General features: G+C 41.4%; 1 protein-coding gene across 2 annotated transcripts; it reads right to left on the bottom strand.

Annotated features, from left to right (window-relative positions):
* Nucleotides 1-1,639: 1,639 nt before the first annotated feature.
* LOC135484701 (uncharacterized) lies at nucleotides 1,640-24,002 on the bottom strand. Of its 2 annotated transcripts, none has more exons than XM_064766342.1 (9): nucleotides 23,894-24,002; nucleotides 18,672-18,838; nucleotides 18,021-18,103; nucleotides 17,527-17,616; nucleotides 17,055-17,249; nucleotides 14,202-14,383; nucleotides 13,991-14,097; nucleotides 13,049-13,208; nucleotides 1,640-4,937 (listed from the first exon to the last, which is right to left on the bottom strand). In XM_064766342.1, the coding sequence occupies exons 1-9, from the start codon at nucleotides 23,938-23,940 to the stop codon at nucleotides 2,696-2,698; spliced, it is 3,273 nt and encodes a 1,090-aa protein (XP_064622412.1). In that variant the 5' UTR covers nucleotides 23,941-24,002; the 3' UTR covers nucleotides 1,640-2,695. The 2 variants fall into 2 exon arrangements, with proteins under 2 accessions (XP_064622412.1, XP_064622413.1); XM_064766343.1 differs by lacking the exon at nucleotides 18,672-18,838 and adding an exon at nucleotides 18,472-18,623.
* Nucleotides 24,003-24,567: the final 565 nt, after the last annotated feature.

Genomic DNA, 24,567 nt, shown 5'->3' with positions numbered 1-24,567 from the left:
TGATTTACCATGGACAAGGCATTTCTCTGTCGGACCGGAGCTGAGCGATTACTGAGGACTGAGATGTCCAAAGACTCAAGTACTCGAAATGTGAAATACATCTTCTATATTGAGTGGGGAGGAGTCGCTCGGAGTGCTGTCATATCAGACGACAGTACACTGAGGACATGTTCAATGGACAATGGCTCTACTAGACCAGTGTGGGGCTATAGTTGGGGCAGTTTTGGAGTCCAGGTGTTCAATGGACAAGTTCACAATCAGTTCAGAATGGACCGAGTAAAGAGGACAGCACTGGACAATGACACCACAATGAGTGCCGAAACATGATAGCAATGCCACTTTTCCTTTTCCCCGCCGACCTACTGCCCGAGTTCGTCTCCATCCCCTCAGTTGTCTGCCTTTGCAGAAGACGTACTCGATGATACCAAATACCTCTTCTCATTCGGCACACGAGTGAAAGGAGTCGCTCGGAGCGATATCATGTCAGACGACAGTGCTAAACGAAAAAAGACAGTTGGTGATCAGAGATGTTACTTGGACAGTGACACTGTCAGACCATATTGGACCAGACACTATCTAATCTGAGGAGAATCTGAAAGCGTAATCAGATTAAACATTGCCAATGCTACCATAGTGGACAGTTTGGGTGCATGCTAATACGTATGGACAGTTTCACCACCAGACATTAGGACAGTTTTTGAGCCAAGCGGTTTCATGAAAAATGTCAGACCACCAGACCAGAGTGGAGTAGATATATACTGATGATACAGTTGGGGAGTCGAGACATTCCGTTGACAATGCAGCCGTCTGACCATAATGCAGCAACCACCGCGGGCGGGAGCAGTTTTGGAACCATGACCTTTCATCGACAATGTCACTGTCAACCAATCACGCAGCGAATACTGAGGACAGTTTGGGAGCGAAGACGTACCATTGACTACTTCACAATCAGACCGTTTCATCTTGATTCCTACTCTGTCCGCAGTATTTACACCTCCATGCTCCACTTAGTCTCATATTGACATGGTTCGACGTACATCTTGGCTCCTAAGCCGTCCTCAGTATCTACTCCTGTCTGGTCTAATAGTGACGTTGTTTATGAAACGTCTTGTTTCCCAACCAGTTCATAGTATTTATTCGACTATGGGCAGTCTGATTGTGACGTTGTCCATTAAACGTGTTGGCTCCCCAAGACAAGCCCTGGAAGACAAGTCTTGAGCTTTACTTAATTTACCCCAGATGGCAGCACCATGCAAATTTCGACGCGCGTTGCTTTGAGAGCTTTTTATGACATACCAAGGACACGAGCATGCAAAAATCTCGTGGACTAGGGCTTTTAATCTCCGGTACATTGAGAGTCCTAGCTCTCTATTTCACCACGCATTAACCCCTCATCACAAAATGTTGTAGGGAGACTCTTTTGGGGGGACTTTAAAACTGTTACGCCGGTGTCCAAGCAGATGTAGTCCCCGTTAGCCATTGCGTTACCCTTTAGTCATGGTGTCTATAAGCAATCTCTGTGAACAATAAACTAGGACTAATTCACCAGCAGGGACTAGTGGTTTCTTCCATATCAATAGTCTACTAAAAAGCAAGTAAAAGATTTATTTACTGTAAAATCTAACTTTATTGAGCACATAACAATTTCTTGGATTTCATATAAACTGAAACTATGTACAACAATATAATGCATGATGCCCTTGGAAATGAGAATGTGGACTAAGCCAAAATGAGCTATCGGAGAGCAATAAAAATCGCCCGGCTATGTATGGGCTGGTTTCTCGTTCGCATTTACCATTGCGATCTCTCACGATCTCTATTTCTAAGTTAATGACATTACTTGTTTGAATAACCATACATGTACTATAGATACTTTACATGTGATAATTGAGTATATTCACAGAATCCGAGAATGTACAATTAAACTGAGTTGCTAAAAATCACATCCTCCAAAGCTAGACTGAATGCCTACTCAAATGCCTAGTACCTGTCTATATTCTATTTACAGAGTGACCCACAAGTAAATTCCTTGGATAAGTTCACGCTCCTGTACTGTTTTAAAATAATATGCGCATTAAAACCTAACATGTACACATGCTTAGTATGTGATTTTGTCCCTGGCATGCACAACATATTCGTGATTCAAGGTACTTCGATAACATATTTACATTTTGAAATGTTAAATTTATGATCAGCCACTTGATCAAATTCAAGTACAAAGTTGTAATAATCCACCTGGGTATTTTGAATATTAACAAGTGATAAAATTTAAGTACAAACCTGGGTCATTAGATGCCAACAAGGTAGCATATTTAAGTACAAAGTTGTGATCAACCACCTGGGTCTTTAGATACCAACATCAACATCAATTTGTGATAAATCACGGTCAAACATCGTTAAGTAGACAGGTCCATCTTGTCCTCGGTTTCTTTCTGGCAGTGAAATGCTTCCCCGAGAATGCTTCTAGCCAAATAACCCATCAGAGATCAGGATATGTCTGTTCAGACACTGTGTAGATGAGATCTCGCTTTACCCAAAACAACAAGACGACAGGCATTTTCTGTGGACCATAAAATGCTTACACGAAATACATTTTGGTGTACATGAGTTGTTAAGGCAAAATATCCTTACCATGTCCACCCAATAACACCCATTTAATGAAGCCTTGTTTATCACTCAATGTAAACAGGTAAGCTTAGTTAGACCATGGGTAGTCGGTCAGTTCTAGAATGGACTCTGGACTTGTCGGATAGCTCGACTGTGTGTCTTCTGTGAGATCATCTTCAAAGACACTGGCATTCATTGGTGATGATTGTGACATCTCAGGGTCCAAGTAGAAGCTGTGTCTTCGGGGAGGGCCTGGATGGCGGTCCACTGAGAGGGTTGACGGCAGTGGCGGCTGCTGACTGTAGTCCATCTGCTGACCTGATGAAAATGCCGTTGGAAATTGGGATGCTTCGCTGGTGCTTGTTGGTGCCGTAGTACTGTTGTCCCCTTGGTAACCCCAAGAACCTTGGTTGCCTGCTGGCGTGCAAGGAAACGAAGAGACCGTCCCCGTCCCCGTCGTCCGACCCGAGCAGGATTGATTGAGTTGCGAAATCTGAGGACTGCAGGAGTATTGTGTGAACGAATTAAGAAGAGAAAATTCATCATTTTGACCTGTCGGATAGCAATGGTGCGTTTCTGACCACTGCTTTTCCGGTGCATACGTGTAATTAAAGGTTTGTCCACCGCTGCAGATGTTTATATCAGATGCAGGATAGTTGGCAGTGTCTTTCGCATCACAGGGGTACCATTCGTTATTTTGAAACGACGTCAATCGTTGTATCTCGTTTTCCGATGAGCGACGTGGCTCCATGTTGTATTGCCTCACTTTCATTTCTGAAAGGTCTTGCAAGGCTGTTCCGACAGAGAGGTACCTCTGTTTTGGCAGCTCTGTCGGTGACATCGGCGAGGATTTCTTTGGCGGGAAGCTACAACTGAAACTGGGCAAGACCTGCTTTCCAGTTCCAGTTCGCGAATCATAAAAGGATGCCCCGTCGAAGCTAGCCGAGTGGGTGAGGTTTGTCAGTGAGTTACGTTTCACTCCCACGGATCGTGTAGGACATGAGTCCTCATGACTCTCGGGTGACAAAGATGAAAAGTCTGTAGGCAAACCGATCGGCAGAGGATCAACTGGTCTGCAAACTCGTTTCGCTTGGAAAGTGTTTCTTTTGGTATCTGCGTAGCCAACCTGAGAAAGTTGGTTCTTTTGGGAGAGTGGCGACATCAGGTTTGTCTCCTCGGTATAAGAGCGCTTTGAAGGCGTTCGTATCCGCGAATGATGCAGCGTTGAACTACTATTGGACGAGTTATCCAGAACAGCACTTCGTTCGTGGTCGGCGCCGGTTGCGGCTCTCTGAGGCGACACGGATGTGCTACATGAACCCCGCTCTAGTTTCGTCAACACGTGAGGTAATCGAGGGTGCCAGGTCGGAGATCTCGCTTCACAACTCCGTGTTCGTCCGCAGGTTCGCCGCATCTTTTGTTTCATTTCTAGATCGTTTGTCCCAGTCGACATACAACGTTGCCCAGTTCTTAAATACTGCCGATACTTTAGCCAGTCCGAATCTGAAAATACTGCGGGGACTTGCAAATCAGACGAGCTTTTTTTTCTTGGTAGTTTAGGTGGCGACATTTGATACGCCATCTCGTTTGAAGGTGAGTATGTTTGCATTTTTCTCTTCCCAGACCAGATTGTGTTATTCTGGTTCAATTCTATACTGTTCAATTCGTCTTCGAGGTTTCTCTTGACATCATCAACTGTGAGCTCAGCCAGGTACTCCTCGCCTTTTTCTTGTTTGATCCTCGGTGTTACGGGCGAAGCGAGCGGCGAAGCATCAGGAGTCGGGAGTCCAGCTGGTGGGCCCAACTCGAACCTTCTAGATGGCAGGACACCGTCGATTTCGTCTTGGGGTTCTCGATCTGGCGTCAGCGGGGTGATATGACTGTCCTCGGCCCTTATTTCGACGCGGACCTTACTGGGCAGTTGGGTCGTGTCCGGTAACCTGGTTTGCTGCTCTCCGGGAAGGACTGGGGATGAAGACATAAAGGCGTTCTTTGGAGGGTCTCCGCTCGTCCTGACCGTGAATGCGTTGACAACTGTTGGGACATCTGGATGAGGGTGAACGTAGCTCTCCTCCCCGTTCTCCTGATACCCCTGGTAGTCAGGATACGGTCCGTACGATCGACTGTAGTACTGCTCCTGGTGTGGTGTGGGGTGGTACCCGGCGACATCGCCACGTGAGTAATAACTGTCAGGCCAGTCGTTTATGATAGGACGGATGGTATGGCCGTCAACATGGTCAACAGTGGCATCAGGCAGCTGCTCAGGGCTGGGTACAATGTTTGGGCTGTATCGGTGGCTTTGTTCGCGGTAGAGAGGCGCTTCTTTATCACTGCAAAGATAAAGATTTTTTGAAGAATTAGGATTAATCGGTTAACGTGTGACTTTAGCAGAAGTATATGTATAAAACTAGTGTCATCAGTGGCTCTGTTCGTGGACATGTATGAACTGGCTTCTTTTTCACTGCAAACAGATAAAAAAATTGGACGTTAAGAATTCATAAGATAAATTCGTAGAGCTAGATGGCTGTGTTTCAGTCTTGTGTTCGAATTGGCACCTTTTGTTCACGACAAATATAAAGAAGATTGAACTTTTGGTTTTGAGTTGCTGCTGAAGTAAGGACGTTTAAAAACCGCACCATCAGTAGGCGCTTCACGAGTTCCTTCCTCTACGATGTCGCGATGCAGTTCATTGAATAGATAGAAGATGGCGCTTATAGTGTATGCTTATTTTCGTATGATTAAAAGCAGTGAAGTGAAAATGTTAGAATTGTCTAAATTACTGGTTTCCCAATGCCCGGATGCGTTTTTTTTCACGGAGCGTCTGCTGACCTAATCTGCGGAATTAATTTGTAAACACAGCAAATTGTGGAATCAAAATAAAACAAATTCTGTGGAGAATGACTGATAACAGAACGAACTTAACAAGCCAATTTCGCTCGATGCCAAATGCTAATTTTCGTTCGAATGGAGTCAATTGGAAGCTCGTGTGTGGCGTACGGCAGACAAGATATCGGGCCCTCAAAGGTCTTGCGTGATTTTTTTATTAAGTGGGGTTTCCTAGAAATAGGCCTATTTAACAATCCTTTGACTCCTTTCATGGAGGCATGAGAAGAAACTGCATATAATTTATTTTAGTCTCAATATCCGTTCTCCAAAGGAGCGATAATATTCAAGCATAGGATAGCCTCATCACACTACTATCACGCTGGTTATGAATGTCAGATCGTGGCCTCCTTGGCATTTGCAAACAGTTTCACTGGACGCATCCCACGCGGCGACACCAAGCCGGGGCCGCTGGCTGATATATTGATATGTTCGCAGTTGGGTGTAAAAGTGCCACTCCTCTCTCGTAGAGGGTTCATTTGAAGTCTTTGCATTTGTTAGCATAATAAAAATAATATAAACACAAGGTCTTAATCTTCGTCTGGGTGTCTTTAGGACAGTAACCGATGATATTGACAGAATGCATCTGATGCATATGATCGTATATCCAAGTGCAAGCAAAGGAAACCTCCAAAATGAGAAACTAGTATCTAGTGATGGACTATAGTCAACCGACTCAAACGTGTGAACTTTGAGCCTTTTAAGAAACTTACAAGATGTTTTTCGGCAAACAAAAATATGCACCCTCAGGTTTTTTTGCGAAATAAAAACGGTTTTCAGCGCATCTCAGCAACCTCTAAAGTTTGTTTGTCTATCGATCGATCTTTTTCTGAACCTCGAATTCTTTGTTTCAGGAGTCCAGAGGGTTAATGATCAGCATTCCCCTTGACTGAATTTGGTTAGTCACCATTATGCGGGTTAATGAAAATATAAACACACTAGCTTATTTATTTGAAATTAGATTAAAACAATGAAAGTTCAACAGGAGTTAGAAAACATTACACTGACACACGTCAGAATTGTTTAGCCAATTTTCCAGCGCCAGTTCGCGTAACTGTCAAAGTCCCCTGTGTAGTACGGCTTGGGAAGCAATGGGGATTGCCTGAGCGCAAGAAGGTTCTCTATTCCGGAAATTTCACAACAGGTTGAATTTCTATTGAAAATCGACTCTTCAGTCCGGTGCTTCTTAACAAACTTCTTTTATCAGAAGCGGTGCGGTTTGGGTTTGTTACGATGTCGCGTGGCCGGCTTACTTCGGTGTATAGGTATTCCGCTGTGGGGAATTTTGGCGCCGTTGACCTGAAGCGCCTCCACGGCCAATAGTATTAACACGGGGGAGATTCACACAAAAGGCTTGTTTTCAAAAAACGAAATATCGTGAGCAGGAAAAAAAACATTAAAAAGTCATATTTTGTGGTCATGCTCGATACATTCCGTGAACATTGACTAATAAATGGATAAAATTTCAAACTAAGATAGAAATATTAAAGAAATAATGCATATCGCGTTGAGGTTCACCGATTCCATTCTGAGATGATCACGCGGACTCATCGGCGACATGACCACAAAAGTGCCGAGTGATATTTCCCATATTGGCGTATTTACGGTCTATTGAGAACTCAAGCGGCTAAAAGGAAGAAGTGTCTCATCTTCATCTTTGGAGACGAATTCTTTTGTTGCGCTTGCACCTGTTGCACATCTTTTCATACCAGACACAATGCCGTCATATCAACAAAACTATTTCATGTTTTTGGGATCATGTTTCTCAGATCATGCAGAGGAATTCCAGACCCGTGTGAGCCACGGACGACCCCATGAATCCGGCGACTAATCCATAATGCCGTGTTTTCTGGCTGTCAAAATTTATGAAACTACTTCCTGTATGCAAGCTGAGCACAATGGCGGAACGGCAGTGATGAAATGACAAAACAAACCCTCGACATCGTTGTGTATAGACGGAAAGAGCTACGATTCCATGCTGTTTAATTTTCAATTAGTCCCAAATTGTCTTATGGGGACAAAGTCACAACCAGAATGCAGGGATAAGTTCACTTTAATTTGAGACTGGGCTGTCATTGTCTTCAACGCCGATAGGTTCGTGCGGAGAAGAAGATGTTTTAAACAGGTACTTTGTGAATAGATTGACACCACATGTTTCCGGCCCGGACAAACACCCATGTTTGATCATTCAGTGGCTAAAATCATAAATCAGGGTTATTGATAATGCCGACGATATATGCATACTAAGTATCTATTTAGAAATGTCACTTTAATTTGCAACAGGATGCACTAATGATGGGATTCTGACGGGACAACGGCACGACTCAGAGAAAATAATCAACTCGGTATACATATGTGTGTGTGGTCAGGTGCCATATTTTCCACTTGGACAAAAACCACAATAAAGGCGAATAGAAGATGCATTAGGACAGCCAAGTTCAATACTTCGCACTGGCTTATTGCTCATGGCAAACTTGGTACATGTACTTCACTCGAGATCTGAACTGTGGAGTCTCTGTTTGCATGACGATTTTACTCCATTTTCAGCTGTGACCCTCGTAAATGCTTCGTTTTGATTAGAAATTTCAATTGCACAAAGACGAGACTGCGCCCTGCACTGACGCTGACCATTTCGGTCACATTCACTCGCTTGTCTCTGTCGGGAATTGCTCGGCACCAACTCAGCCATTTTGAGGATAAAATGTTCATACACAAATGGGTTCAAGGCTTCTTGACATGTACTTGAAATCTTTGTCAATAGAGCTATCTATCAACAACAAAAATATCAAAGATGAAATAACACTTTACACTATACTGGCTAAGCAGTATCACGAGGAAGATGCTTGGTCTGTGAAAACCACGTGGGAAAGACATGACTTCCAATAGGGCAAACAAGTGCAGGAAATCCTTTGTTAATAGATGTTTAACATCTAAATCGAAAGAGAAAGAACATTATATCAAAATCGAAAGAGAAAAAAAACAACATTTAGTTTACCTGGATCGAGGGACAACCATTTTGTGGTCGAGACTTTTGCTCAGCTGCAGATCATTTGAAAATGAATTTCATTGTCAATTAATTGTCCATTATTAATTGGCTGATACTTTTCCTCCGACCTAGATGCGTTTTAAAATGAACACTAAAGATAACGTAAATAGGCCTAATTATACTTTATACGGAAATAGTGGTTAAAACCAGTATCTCCGAAATCTTTAGTGTTCACCCATGACCAATTTAATGTAGCAAAGAAGATGCTCACATGCCGGAGGTGCCTGCAGTCATGACAGACCTGCTGTATGGGGCGGAGACATTAGGGCGAATCTCGATAGCATCGACCCCCACGCAAGGCCTAAAACGACAAGGCAAATAGACGTAATTGAGTTGCTCTCGCTCTCTCTGACGGATTAGAGATGCATCGCTGTGGAGACCAATGGCCTCGACAGCATTATACTATACCTTCTTCCCCGGACTTTCTCTCGTGGGTTCTAGATCCTTTCACACCGAAATCCTGATATTCGAAACTGCAATTACGCCACCCGAACAACTGACAACATCCCCAAGTATATAAACGGTAGCGGGTCGGGGAAACCTGGCTAGCACCCAGTGATATCTCTAAGATGGTTACAGGGGCGGATCCGCCGCGAGAGACCATACAAGACACCAATCCCGAGATAAATTTAAGGCAATAAGACCGCGCATAAGGGGCTCCTGGTATTTCGTAAAAGTCTTAGCGCGGCGAATTCATCTTCTTGCGATTGTTATCTCGACATTGGGAGAAAAGATCTCACCGCGAGGCGTATATCTCGGCGGAATAAGTCCATAACCGTTTGATGTCGCGGGAGAGATAGCGCGGGCTATTAGGTGTTTGATACTCGCTAACAGCGCGAAACCCTTCGTGGCATGGATCAGGGAAATTTCATTAATAAAATTAGATTTACAACTGATACTTATGGGTGATACCATGTTATAGAGAACTTTACATCCGCAGGCAAACTTTATATGCGTGGATAATTCTTTTTAAAAGGCATGCAGTTAATGTGCGAAGTATATTTCTCTGTTCAAAACCTCATGCTTTTTGGTGATTACTTTGAAAAACAATTTTTATGAAACATTAACCGCATAAACTGTCGACTGTTACTTTGTAGAGGTCGCGTCAAGAAACTGCAGTTCTCGCAACGGGTCGTGTATTGGTGCCAAGATTGATTGTGAAAAATATATGCTGTTCCATAACAATGTTTTCAGGATCCAAGAATACGCTGTGCCATTCACGAGTCAAACGAGAATGTCGAGTATATTTGCTGGTGATATGCATCAGATTTTGGATATATATACAAATAAATTGTTTGATTAAGGGTAGACATGTATCAAGATTAATATTAAAGATAGACAAGGTCATTTGAAGTGTGGCTGACAATAAAGGTGATACCTAAACAGACAAGGAATCAAACATATTTGATAGTAAATGTTACTTTATTTGATAGCTATATTAAAAATAAGATAATTGCGTCAGTGATAATTGGAATGAAATTATGAGATCGCGGCATAATCTGACTTTGACACATTTCATTGTTTGTGGTGCTATTTTCGCAAATGGATAAGACATTCTTGCGTCTTTGTGAAGTATTTGGTCTAATTCAGTGATAACTTGGTATTAATTTAAATTAACCCGGAATTAATGAAATCCTTTTGTCAACACAACGGGGGAAGTCTTCTGGGGAAGTCTTCTGGGGAAGTCTTCTGGATGGGGAAGTCCGAGACAAGACCACTAATGAATATTCATAGGTTGGAGGGTCCAGGCCTATCTATTAGACGAGTGCATGTTTTTTACTCTCAAGTACATATTTGGAGAGGTATTGAAAAAATATTTGTTGTGGCAAGTCTACAGATATAAAGAAATTATTTGATGAAAAAATTAATTTCGAATTTTGCTAATTGGGTAAAAGGGGGCGTGTTTTGAGTTTTTTCTGCCAGTTGGCTGAAAAGAGTGGAAATATCAAAGTCTGTCTAATTTGTCGATTAAAAAAAAATTTCCGTGGTCAATCACCATTTTATTTTTCACCATTTACTTGCCCGACTGTCCGGAATAACATAATCTAAATTTCAGATTCACAACACCACGCGTTCTTTGATGCGTCGCGGTCAAACATTGACAATTTAACTGCTAAAAGGCTTAAAAAATCAATTGTGGTCTTGTCTCTATTTACACTACATTTTGGGTCAATATAGTGAAAAATTTGAATGTGCTCAAATCACTCTAATTCATTTAGAATATTGTATTGCTGATGATTTAAGGTCAAAACAAGCTAAAATAATGAGAAAAAAACTTAATTTGACCCAAATAAGAGTCAACCTAACCCCGGTCTAAGTTCGGTTTCATTTTTACAAGTCTTGTTGTGTTGCCATTCATTTTGTAATTTCTTTGAAACTACTTAGGCCTTGATTCTGAAAGTTGTTCCCTAAGCAGCAAAGATATTCCTAAATCACATCCTAAAGTTTCAGCTCCATAGCTTGCTTATTCTGGCCAGGGCAGGTCTTTGAATTTGGTGCTGTTGGGTGCAAAATCATGACTTTTTGTCGATTTTGTCCTCTTTCGTCGCTTTGGCACAGTTGTACCACTCTTTGAAATGTCTCTCATTTCTCCAAAAATGTCCAGATATGACTTTCCTTTGTTGGAGAGTTGTGGGATGTCATGTACATTAGTTTGAAAAAAATCGCAAAATGTTAACCCCTGAAATGTACCTTCATTGAGACAAGACCACTAATGAATATTCATAGGTTGGAGGGTCCAGGCCTATCTATTAGACGAGTGCATGTTTTTTACTCTCAAGTACATATTTGGAGAGGTATTGAAAAAATATTTGTTGTGGCAAGTCTACAGATATAAAGAAATTATTTGATGAAAAAATTAATTTCGAATTTTGCTAATTGGGTAAAAGGGGGCGTGTTTTGAGTTTTTTCTGCCAGTTGGCTGAAAAGAGTGGAAATATCAAAGTCTGTCTAATTTGTCGATTAAAAAAAAATTTCCGTGGTCAATCACCATTTTATTTTTCACCATTTACTTGCCCGACTGTCCGGAATAACATAATCTAAATTTCAGATTCACAACACCACGCGTTCTTTGATGCGTCGCGGTCAAACATTGACAATTTAACTGCTAAAAGGCTTAAAAAATCAATTGTGGTCTTGTCTCGTCCGCGCTCCCGCCTTGCCTGTCTGGTGACTTCTTTCCTTTCGTCTACATCGAGTCGTACACGTGAACTTTGCACGACGAAGTTTTATAACCAACGCGTAGCATCATCATTGACAAAGGCAGAAAAAAAGGAATGTTTGAGGCAAAAGGAGCCTTCAGAATCTCAATTTGATGCGGTTTGGCAGCTATTTTAGATTTTGGCGGCCATATTGGATTCGAGGCGAAATCCAAGGTACTCCGAAGCTCATTTGAAACAGCGTGGTCTCAGGACCACAAAACCACAAAGAAAACTTTGACTGGAAAGATTTTTTGTTGTTGTTTTGTTCTTTACATAATAGCCATGTCTACCAAAGAATTGTAACGACAAATTTCAGCACCCCGAGAAGAATAATTTGGAGTAAAATTTTTTGGTTGTGTTCCTTTCTTTTTCCACCACCAAATTATTGTTTTATTCTTTGCCAAGTCTTTACGGAAACGCTTCGCATTCATGTAGCTTACCTATTGATATTCGACAAGATCCCTGCCACTAACCCACTGCTAAAGGAACTGTCACAATGGAAGCCAAACGTAATGCCAAGACTAATCATGTACAATACCATCCCCAATTAGGTCTTTATCACCCCAGTGTCAACACTCTATGATGATTGCCTTAGTTCACCACAATCATCCCCGAGAAAACCAGATTGTGCCAATCACAGTCAAACTTGCGTGGCTTCCACAGATACATCAAAACTGTCTCTCGAGACCCACGCCCCGAAATGCTTATTGTTCAGTATAGCGGACTTCAGACTATTGTACTCGCGTGTTTTTCGTTGAGATTGTTTCAATGTATATAGTGTAGTTTGAATTATTTTTCAATTCAAATGCGAGATTCATAATATTAATTCAATTTGATATTTCTGAAGTTGACCTTCAGTCTCCTACATGAACTAAGCAACGACATCACCATTCCTGTGATAAGAGGTTCAAGGAATAATAAGGGGCATGAAAATGACTCTGGCAGTGACCTTCAGAAAATGACAAATATTGTTTCGATGTCTTTCAGAGACGTTTTTAACTGAAGTGACGTCATAGCACAATGTAGCTGTTCATCAAATATATCACGGTCAGTGACATCAATGAATGATTGTGTCATTGGCCGTTCCCAGAGGCAATAACGGGCAGTTGCGTGCGCAACCGAATAATGTCCTAGAGAATTATTGGCCAACTCTGACACATCAACATGGACTAATATTAGCAAATTTCATTAATTCAAACTGCATAATTACATAATAATCGCTCCGTCATCACAGCGATACTTGTTACATGTCGCCGTGATAAAAATCACTCGTTTGATGGTCTCTTAAGCTGTAGAAGGTAAATATTCCTACCTTATGACTTGGTTGATGACAATCACAGCTGATTCGTCACTATTTGCATAGGGATGATCCACATGCATAATCAAGTTCAGCCAGATGTAATGCCCGTACTTCGTCATCATACGAATTGTCAGCATACACCCTAACTCTGGTGCGTGTCCGTGTGAAAATACTGAAATTAACATAAAAAGATTGATAAGAGATTGAGTTGAGAATGGCCACTATAGGGCAATATTGAGCGATTAGTACTATATCGGAAGGAAACCGGAGGCACCGGAGGGAACCAACGCGCTCGAAGAGACTCGTTCTCTCCCTCAAATGGCTAACAATATGCATGTAATAAGATCTTAAAAGAATTTTCGATACTTTTATATTACATTCAAAGTGAATTATAAATGAGAATGTGTCTCTACAGAAAGTTGTTCATGACTGAAAAAAAGTCCAAAACACATTCTTGAAAAAAGTGCTCGTGTTTTCAAAGGCCAATACATGTATTTGTTGTCAAAGCTCAAAAGCATAGCTTCTCCGTACTTTTGAGCTGCAATTGCTGAGATGCAGCAGTAACTGACTAAATGTGGTTTTAGTTGCTTTCTGGATGCAGCAGTACGAGTTGGCCCTTATACTTTATTGCTGCGTCAAATAAGAGAAAAAGTATAAAAGCTATATGTTTATACATGTACATTGTACATGTAGCTCATCACAAATCCGTTCAGACTTGCTGAATTCACATGACTTTCACATGACATTCTTATCAACTGATTAGCGCAGCACATGTAGAACCTCCCTATTAAGGACACCCGTGGGACTGACAATTGCTGTCGTTGATAGAAAGGCATCCTGATTACACAGAGGTCAAATATTGTACAGAAACTACATATTTTGGACCAAAATCACTGTCCCTAATAGAGAGGTAGACCACTGTACTAGACCACTGTACTTCTGAACGAACCGTACATTGTTTGTGTTTTTCTCTGGCCCGCATATCATCATCCGGGTGAATCTTTTCATACCAGGAATGACCAACGATTTCCTTGTTCGTCCAACCAAAATGGAACTCTCCTCTGCAAAATGAAGATTTAAATTAAAAAATCCGTTGGCCACCATGTGCACAGGTGATCATCTTATGATGAATGGGACAGAATTAGACAGTAAAATGACAACTTACACGCCCTCCCATATTTCTTTAAATCTCATGTCGGGTTGGTGAACGGTTCGGAATGACATTGTGGACGTCTGCACCATACTGTCCTTAAAGTCTGGTGTTATTAGGGGGTTGCAGATGCCGAGGAATATTGGTTCATTGTGATTGTTGGGTAGCCAGGAGAGGTGGCCCTTGATGTGCATCAGCTGAAATCAAAGAAAAGAAAGAAAAATGTATAGCAAAAAAATGATTCGAACCAACAGAAATTGCCGGGGAAACATAATTATGGTCTGTTTTTATTGGGCAAAAAGATTAACCTGGGAATGTATAATGGTCGCTCGTCGTCATTAGCAAATATATTGCGACAAAAAAGAATCGAACTACGTATCGTCGCCCACATACGTTTTGAATGTTCTATGTTAAGAATATGTATCAAAGCACCCAACTCCGAAAAAAGATGCTAACTTCATACATGTATCAAACTTCGCCGCACCCGGGACGCTGATGCGCATTCAAGTGACGTCAATTCCCCACCGCAGCGACTAAAGAAACCTCTTTCATCTTTAAGTAACCCTCAGCAAAGCGAATTAGCTATCCCCTCATCTAATTCTAACCTCTTCTCATCTGATTAGCAGTATAGGCGGATCAGATGCATTCAGTAAGCGACACTCCTCATTGTCAAGTCATTTCCGAATGGTTCACATTACGCTGATCACTTCCCCGACACCGCATGACTAGGTGTCAAAGAGCAGAGCGACAAGAAAGGAAAACACACCATAAAAAATACTTTCAGTGACGAGTTTTAACCCTTGAATGGGGGGGGGGGGGTTGAAACTTCATTTGGCAGCGATTTCAATTATTAAGAAACCGTTTCTTTCAATGTGAGTCGTCGCACACGCTGAGAAAAAAAGTAAGTTAGAGGACAATATCTAGCTTGTCCATTTGGACTTCCGTCTTTCTCTGTGATTGAAAGTATTGCGTACTTCCTCAATTTCTCACAAAGTAATTCATTCAAGAGGCGAAAAGAAAATAATTAGCCAAACCGCCGAAAAAATTATGATGGTGACAGAAAACTTCTCTACAAGTCAATATACTGTACGTCTATTGATCATGAACATTTGAAGAAGCCAACTTCGCCGCAGGAATACTAAATTTGAAACTGGGTATGATTCGGTTGACCGTATTGCACACACATGTACTTCTGTCGTTATACCAAAGATGGCATTTACCTTTTCATTTTATTGATGACCTTTGAACTGAGCGTTCGGCAGCAGTATACGCATATAGTTTTATATGGACCTCAGGCCAAGATGGAGTGACCACTACATTCTTTTTGGCCTAGTGACCCCCGTGGTAGCTGTTACAGGGGGTCGATGTTATTAAGACTTATCCTGATAACCCTTGATAAGAGTGTAGAGCAATGGGCATTTAGGTCTAGGCTCAAGCGGGCTTTGACTGTGTATTGGCGAGGTCAGGGGCAAAGAAACGTATTGACAAGGAGTATCACTTGGGAATATTATTATTTGAAAGAAGCCCCTGTATAGTGCCTTGCTCAAGGCGACCTTCACTGGGTGGCGGTCGGAGACGTCAAACATACGTTATGAAGTCAGCCCTTGGCTGTTTCAAAGTGACATATCTCTGGACGGCATCTATTCGGCGGATGTCATTCGCGAGATCCGATTTCTATTTTGCCTCGGTTGCCAATTCATAAGAGAAACAAAAGAAAGAAGGAAGCTTGATATAAGATTGGGAAACTGATGCATTGGTGAGCGTGGTGCTAATGGTATTGGGGACACCTGAGATAGGCGTCGGATTAGCATCCCGGTAGTTGCCACATCCTGCATTGTCTCACCCAATCACGGGAAAGAGCAAAAAGTGGAGAAAGGATGTTAAAAAGCTGACTTCAAACTTGAACGAGCGTGGATGTTTTTATTTCATGTCAGTTTTTATTTTAACCTACGGGCAACCACAAAAGGGCGAGTTGCAATTATACATGCAGAAGTATTGGCCAATCCATACTATTATGGTACACATGTGCACTTCTGGCAACATCAAAACACATGTATTTGGATTTTAGCGTTTTTATGCCTTATTTGGGACTCTACCGTTGCCTAGAATTAGAATGGGGGTACTCTCAGCGAACACAAATAACCAAAGAAATCACCTCGCCAATTGATTTAAAGTATGACATCTACATATGTAGTTTATATATAGAACACACAATCTTATCCATTTCTGGATGATACCAAATCTCTATCATTTGAAGGCCAAATAAATCTTAGTATAAAGATAACCCCATCCTGAAGACTTGATATTGACGTCATCACGGAAGGATTGGATAATTTGAAATTTACGTGACTCTCCAATAAAATATGTAACTTTTTGTACTTTCTTGCGGTTATTTCTAAAATATCGCAATGACTTCCTTTGAACACGGGCATGGGGTTGCCATTCAACTAAAATTAACCTGTTGGAATATTTAATTTGTACGATAAGAGGGTCTTCAACTAAGGCATTTGTCGCAAATTTGATGTGATGTGAATATACGGGATTTCATGAAATCCGAAATTTTGAACTCAACTTCTTGTCGATTCTCGAGAGCCTGAGGAAGGTTGCAGGAAAAGATATCACAGGAAGTGCAAGAAAGGTGTAAATGCACATCACCATTTGGTGTCCGGTTTTTTCATCACATCATTTAACAAAAGCGAGTCAGTGACTGAATGTTAAACGTAATTTTGCAATACCTCCTCATTTTTGCATCCTGAACCTGCCAAGGTTTATCTTGATAAAATGCAAAAACCTTGGTGTGGTGAAAATGCATTTTTGACGAAATCATAAAATGCAAAATTGAAAATTTCACGTTATATATTGATTTACCTTTTGGTCCCCGCTGCTCGTCTGGCGCTTTTGACTGCGGACTTTCATCTGGCAGAAAAGAATTATATCATCACTTCTGGGCTTTGCGTGGGGATCCATGGTTTCACTGGCGTCTCGCAACTTCTCCTCGAATTCGTTGTGATACTTCTTGTCAATGATATCAAAGATGCTGTCTCCCTGGGTCAACATATCGACCTGAAATAGTGTTCCATTTCGAGAAAATGTGCAAAGACCACACTGAAGCTAGTGGAAAATGAACTGGCAAGCCTAATTAATTCAAAGATCGCGGCAGCGAACCTTCGCTATCATTTACGTCAACCGGAATTTTTGGTCAGCGCACCTTTGCTGTTATGACGTCAACAACATTCAAATTACTGATATTGACTAACTTCTCGAAAAAAGATAAGTTTTCGACACGTTGTCCGCGACTGTTAGCCTATGTCTTATGGTGATTATAAGATATTTCGCTTACCATAGAGTGTCCGAGATATTGCGTAACGTTCTCCGAGAGATATATCAGTTTACCATCCTTGGTCGTGACAATCATAAACCCTGTCAACGCCTGTAATATGAATCGTATAAGAGATGTTTTTAACCCTTTCCATATTACACAGTGTATATTGTATGCAGTTAACATTCTAAAAGGAGCTCTTGCCATAAGATTGCATCATGAGATTCAGGGTTTTTTTCACTCTTCGTCACTATTTGAAATACATGTACATGTACATGTACGAAGAGGCGGAGTATATTGAAAACCACTTGTTACAAGGATGCATGGAATGACGATAAAGTTTCACCATAATCTTAGATTTCAAAGCAATAATGCAGCAGAATACAAAATCGGTATGGGTGTTCACGAAAACTAGTGAGGAGATAAGTGAGGGGATGAGGTGATGAGAAAAAGATCAAGATTTCGTTCCGACTGGAAGTGCTGAATTTATTTGCTCTTATTGTAAAAACAATTACCCCAGTGACATCGCCACCCTCTCCTGCAAACTCGGACAGATTGACTCCATCGACTGGTGAAGCTGGACCAAAACTTGGCAAACCTGGAAAAAAGGTTATTTCAATTAACCTGACTGGTACATGGTCAGATGCAAGTTACGGCATTCGTGCATCGTAGCTGTGTTCACAGTCGTAGAGGTGCGTTCCTTCTAATGTAACTGTAATCAGCTTCTGTACATAGTCATGAATGCATCACGATATTTCGAATGATCGCATTTCACATTCGTTAATGCATATTCGTTGTATTTTGCATGTCGTGAATGCATATTTGTAATCCTTCGTAGTTTTTCACAAACTCAAGCACCTTTAGGTGTTTGTCCTTTCTCTGTTTTTGAGAGTGTTTGTTCAATATCCTTCATTCAGTATAAGAGTTATCACCACTATACGACCAATCTTTAAAGGATTATTTTACCTTTTTGAATCATTTGGTGTTTTCTAATGATAATGATACTAAGACACATTATACTGTGCTGCGTCAGCTTGCCCTTGATCAAAAGTTGACCCAACCGCTCAATATTCGCGTTGATGTCCGTCCTCCGTTTTTTCGAAGGGGCAGGGGTAGATCTGAAAATAACACAACATGAATTACACAACATAGTCGCATGCAATTACCTTTCCCGAAGACCTTGTCCTTTCGGATGTAAACAATACTGTATGACATGGTGTTGTGCTGAGACAGTCTCGTTTTCGTCGTGTCCTTGATTGGCAAAAGTTTGCATATTGTTTTTATGTTGCCATTGATTTTCAGCCGTCTCTCTTTTGACGGGGCGGGAGTTGACCTGAGGAGAAAGAAAAAAGTGAAGGGAAATTGAACTCTTTACAAAACCCACATTCTTCAAGGTTTTGAGCTTTTGAAAACTATCAACGGGTTTTTCTTATCCCTGAAAAACCTCTACGAGCTGCTTACTTGTGTGACGAGAAACATACAGTTTAGAAAAAACCCACAAACACCTTTTTTTTAAAGGGTACATTTCTTTTCTTCTTTAGCTTTCGATTCTTTGTTTTCTGCAATAAACTGTGTTAATGTAATATGTACGGTGGCTGAGACCATTTTTTTTAAAACGTCACATCCGCATCTCTTCATAAGGTCACATATTTCATGATCATGATATATCACTTATTTCTTTATTGTCTCTTCTTAATTCGGTTATACTTTTAATCGAATACGTTTAACATTGAAAGTTTTAGTCAAGCTTGTATTCCAAGAAAATGCTGGGAAAGATTTAGATTCGCCGCGAGGCTGATAGGTGTCTCCCAGTACATCGGCGCTAAGTGCATATTCACGTTCGCTTGCATGCTTTTCTCACAAACCAGAGCCAGACTCAATTTTTTCATGAATAATTTCACCCGGCTCAGTCGTGTCAGGCAGCACATATCGGTCATATTTCGAAATGTAAATTGCCCAACAGGCGCCTGCCAATATTTTCCCTTTAAAACAGTTACATTTCAGTCGAAAAGGAAAGAGAGGATTCTCTTTGTACTCTATTCTGTCGCACCTGCAGTCTATCTCTTATTTCCTGGTTCAGATGACAATATACTCTGGTAAATTTGGTCAAGATTCTGGTCATGATCTCCCAATCTCTTCCCCACGTGATCAGGAGATAAGCCCGCTATGAGGAAGTAAATAGAATATGATTGTTTACTCAACATCCAAAGAAATACCAAATGATAAAATAAAAATACAACTCTTGTTGACTATGAAGTCAGGTGAAAACTTAAAATCCGATGAGCACAAAATGATGATAAAAGTCAAAGACATAAAAGTTCAGATAAAAAGAACGAGTGGTTCTTGCAGATATCTATTTTTTTATTCTACACACCATGAATGCGTTAATTTATGCGCTGATATCACATAAAGAAAATTTATGATATTACACTCTTAGAAATAAAGGTTTTTGAGCTTCGGAAAGACAATTATAGGTTTTTCGGCCAACCCCAATATGCCGCCGGTAGAGGTTTTGTGGTAAAATGAAAAGCCCCAAATGGATTTCGAGATCTCCTCTAAGGGTTGTACACTTCGCTGAATAAACCTCGACGGGATGCTATATTTGTGTCAAGCCGAAAAACCTTCAAAAGCTGAAAAACTTTTATATCTCAGAGTGAAAAAAATTGCTTTGCATGGTTTTTAGTGTCAACCCATTAACGGGGTCAGGCCACCCGTGTGCGGTTAGACGGCACACGCCTGGCGTATTCCGATGAATTTCAAAACGTGTCAACTGCTGGTAACTTCAGTTTTTATCGGAAACACTCGGTTTACACGCGAAATTAATTAAGAAACACAACAATTCCCAGGAGAACTAGGAGAACTCTAACTTCTTGGCACCATTTCGGCGAAAATGTGGATGTCCCCAGTTTCTGGCACTGGCCTATCAGACAATCATTGCTATAATTAGTTAAGTGGTTCTGGGAAGACTATTTTAACAGAAAATTTGTTGGCCTGGGAGCTGAAAATATGATTCTTTGTTGTTTATTTTAATGTTGCATTTTGGCACCACTTACATGTACAAGGTGCACTCTTAGATATTAGGGGTTTGAGCTGTTGAAAAACCAACACAAAAACAAAAAATAATGTTTTTCAGTGAAATCAAAACTCTTAGAGGTTTTTCAGAATCTCAAAAAGATCGTCTGCTGCATAAGATCATGTAGAGTAGGCCACGTGTCATGTTAAACACACCGGAATGTTTTTGACTATTGTTACATTTCCGCCTGTTGACACGAATTTGGGAACAAGGCAGATTTCGCAAACTTTACAAACCACATTGTACGATGTATATATATATAATTAAGTACCATATATCGACGATTTTTAAAAATGACCCCGATTCCTCGAACAAAAAGATGATTCTACAGACCTCTACGTACTCAGAACTTCGTCGTTCGTATATATTGCGAAATCTGCCTAGCATCAAGAGCCTGGAAAGACGAATATGTCTCAAAACCACAATTACAGTTTCACTTTTCAGTTCATGGATTACAGGTTAAACAAGTAGACACGACCCGTTTGAATAGTGGGCATCATCCCCTTTATTCGTCAGCGTGAACGGCAAAAAAGTGATACAATTGGCTTCCGCTCCCGGGGCACAGCGACCGCGCCAACATGACCGATTGTCGCGTGCCAGGGCGGGGCGCGGTCGGTCTGTCGTAACACGAGTGGACAACACAGTTGCTACCCGGCCAGATCGTAAAATCAGATATTTTTGAGAGAATCCCTTCTTAACACTACTCGGTGTACAATGTAGGGTACAATGTAGGGTACTGTATAATGTAGGGTACTACTATGATGAAGATATTTGTGATGTCCCGCTAGTGCGGCGCATTGTAAATGTAATGGACGGATACATACATTAATCGTAAAGCTTTGATGATATAAAGTGACTTTGATTCAAAACCTGCCTTGAAGTGGCTTTTGAGCTCGTTTGTTTAAGGAATATCTTTTTTACGCGTGTGCAGGGAGATGGTCTTGTGCACGGCCATCACCTCAGGTCTGTCCAAATATCAGTCACGCGACAGGCGGACCTGAAGCGTAAACGCGTAAAAGTCTGTAGGCCTACCAGTGAAGAGAATGTATCAAAACGATGAAAATGCTTGTCACTCTCACCTCCATGTCCGGTATAGCTTCTTAAAAACAGAACACTTAAGATCCAATTAAAAAAATAGAACGGATATTATTAATTGGTATTGTGACGGAGCGTCTCAAGCGCTCAGACTAGCTTGTGACCAATAACCCGTGATTGCCATTCAGGAATTTCGGTTTCAACTAAAACTGTATTGATGGGAATCAGTTGCGTTCAAAAACAAGTTTCACTATAAATACGTGGGAACACAGAAGATTTGGAATCCCACCATATAGTATCTGTAACGGAAGGAAGCATCTTAGGTCTGGGCAGCCTAGTGCTGTCAAGTAGTTTTTTTATTATTATATTGTTTGTGAAGAGAGTAGATTTTAGTACAGTCGATATTTTAAACCTCAAATAAATTGCAACAATTGAACTCATGATTGAAAATAATCTATACTTGATTGAACCTATAAGTGTATCACTCATGAAAATTTTGGTTGAGGCTGGAACTAAGAATTCGAGTTGTTCATTGTAGCGACTGGTATGGTATGTTAGTCCAGGATGCCCCCCCCCCCCCCCCCATCACCTCACACCAACCACGTTCCACATAGATCCCGTTTTTTCCCGCCATTGTCATTTTAAAACATACAAAGATGGAAAATGGGGTGGATTTCGGGTGAAATCGCCGGGATGCGTACACAGTGTCATTGGGACACCGGAGTTCCAGCTTTCTAGGCCTACTAAAAATTGGGTCACGGCCCCATCCTTTAATAATGGTGTAATTAGGCGGCTCATCCTCATCATAAGACACTGAGTTTTATTTAATAGAGGCGACTTCTGGTTATTAGAACCTCGTGGCGCATAGATTGCTTAATAATTACGATGTCAAAAAATATGATCCATCAATGCGAGGCACTATGACCTACATCGGTTGTGACAAATCTTATAGATATATGATACATAATTATGCACGGTGTCCAGATCTTGGTTATCCTGAAGGCCATTTCATTTCCTGCTTCTGAATTTTTCTTTTTTTTTCGAGCTTTACAGATACAATGCCTATAATGTTAACTTTGGGAGTGCCATCTAATTTAGGGTGCATAAGATGACTAATATCGAATGCAGAAAATAGGTCGAGAAAGCAGCTTTTCTCCGGTTTTCTTCGGATAGTAATGCAACAAACAACCGGAAAAGGCCACCTGAGACTGTAACCCCTTTCTAAGAAATTCTGCGTTTTCCTGCTTCATTTGTTTGAGACTAAGATAATGATGTCAGCCGGGCATCAAGTTTCTTGCTCTTTGCCTGATTACTCTGTTTAGCAACGCTGCTTTCTCTTTTGTTTTACCGAGATGAGGATGACAGCTTTTGTTTCGCATGTCGGCCTGGCCGGTCCGCCCCGATCATACAGCGTGGCGGATCGGAGACTGAGTGGGCGAGGGTGTCGCAATTTTCATTCAAAATAGGTTTAGACACTTGTATCAAGTTTTTGCATATATACAATCTGACACAATCAATTTAAACTTCAGAGGGCCAATAAGGTCTGTCGCGTGCAATCCAAATTTCATTGCGCTCAATTGTGCATTGCGATGTCGCCTATAATTCATACGCGGCAATTGAATCGTTTTGATAAGAAAACACCCCTTGCCAAAGATAATTCGATGGTAACCTCGCATAGTGCGTTTCAATAACACCAAGTCGCCAGTTTTTTCTGGAATGTGAAGTTGCGCGAATATAGTTGAAGTTGGCGAGGTAGTGATGCGTGGCCGCGTGGCAAAATCCCGCCGCAAACGCGCGCTGAGCGTCGGATTCATTGCAACCGCAGATACGTATACACTTGCGCCATGCACTTTATATGGAGGTTGAGCGGTTGAGAGTACTGAGTTCGCACTGGCCGACCCTCGAATCTGCACGATGCAGTTCCGATCGTTTTTGGAAGATCTTCCACTACCAGCGCCCATCGCCCTTGCCAATTCCGAATTCCCATTGACGTGTGTCAATAAGGAATAATGCCGGGAAATGCTCAGAAACGGAAATAGTCTAAAACAGTACACCGGGCAAAAATTGCAATGACAGCATCAACGAACAATTGCAAAGGGATAAGGGTGAGAAGCTTGATGGAGACCGGTTTCTGTTCTTTTCGAGACGGCGCGTTCGAAACTCACGCACGACCGGGAAGCTTGCCGCAATACCTGCTTCCGATAGGAGCCACATGCACGAACCAAGAAAAACAAATTCAAAGAAATATGCTCAAAACTTTGAAAGTTAAAACGAACTCACCCTCTACTTCCATTTACTGTCCTTGGGCTCATCTTGCTATAAACCATAGCGCTTTTAAGAGCACTATATAGGCCCCTCTAAAGAAGAAGAGCCTCCTTTGGTTGCATAAATCGAGTTGAAAAATCTACGAAACAACCTTCAATTAACGATGCTGACCGCCGATTGTCGATAGCCAACTACCCAGGGAAATATCAACAAGCTAGGCCCCATCAATCCATATCACGTGACCGCTCAATCAAATATATCGAGCCAATGCAACTTGACGCCCGCCTCGTGCCTTCCTGGGGATTTCACATTTAAATTCCAGGATTGACCTAGATTTACAGGCTGATGGCAGACAATAGGTTGGTTATTGTCATGAAATGTTTTCCATTTGATGATGAGCCCAGCGAACTAGATAGACAACTGGCACATCGCCGCCCGGCCCCAAACTCTTAAGACGCTCTGATTGGCCATGATATTTTCTTTACAATATTGTCCAGTATAGTTTGATAGTTTGATATTCCATAATTATAATCTGGCACGCGACGATTTTCGAATCATCTGCGATTCTTCACTGCGCTGGGCGGCATTGTTGTTTGTCTAACGTGTCTTGGGGAATTTTATTTGGGGAGGCGGGTTATGGCGTTGGGGGTGGGTGCCGAAAATCCCCGAAAAATGTAAAGCCTACGCCC

Source organism: Lineus longissimus, chromosome 3, assembly GCF_910592395.1.
Source record: "Lineus longissimus chromosome 3, tnLinLong1.2, whole genome shotgun sequence".
Classification (NCBI taxonomy): Eukaryota; Metazoa; Nemertea; class Pilidiophora; order Heteronemertea; family Lineidae; genus Lineus; species Lineus longissimus.
This window is presented reverse-complemented; position numbering and strand designations above follow the sequence as displayed.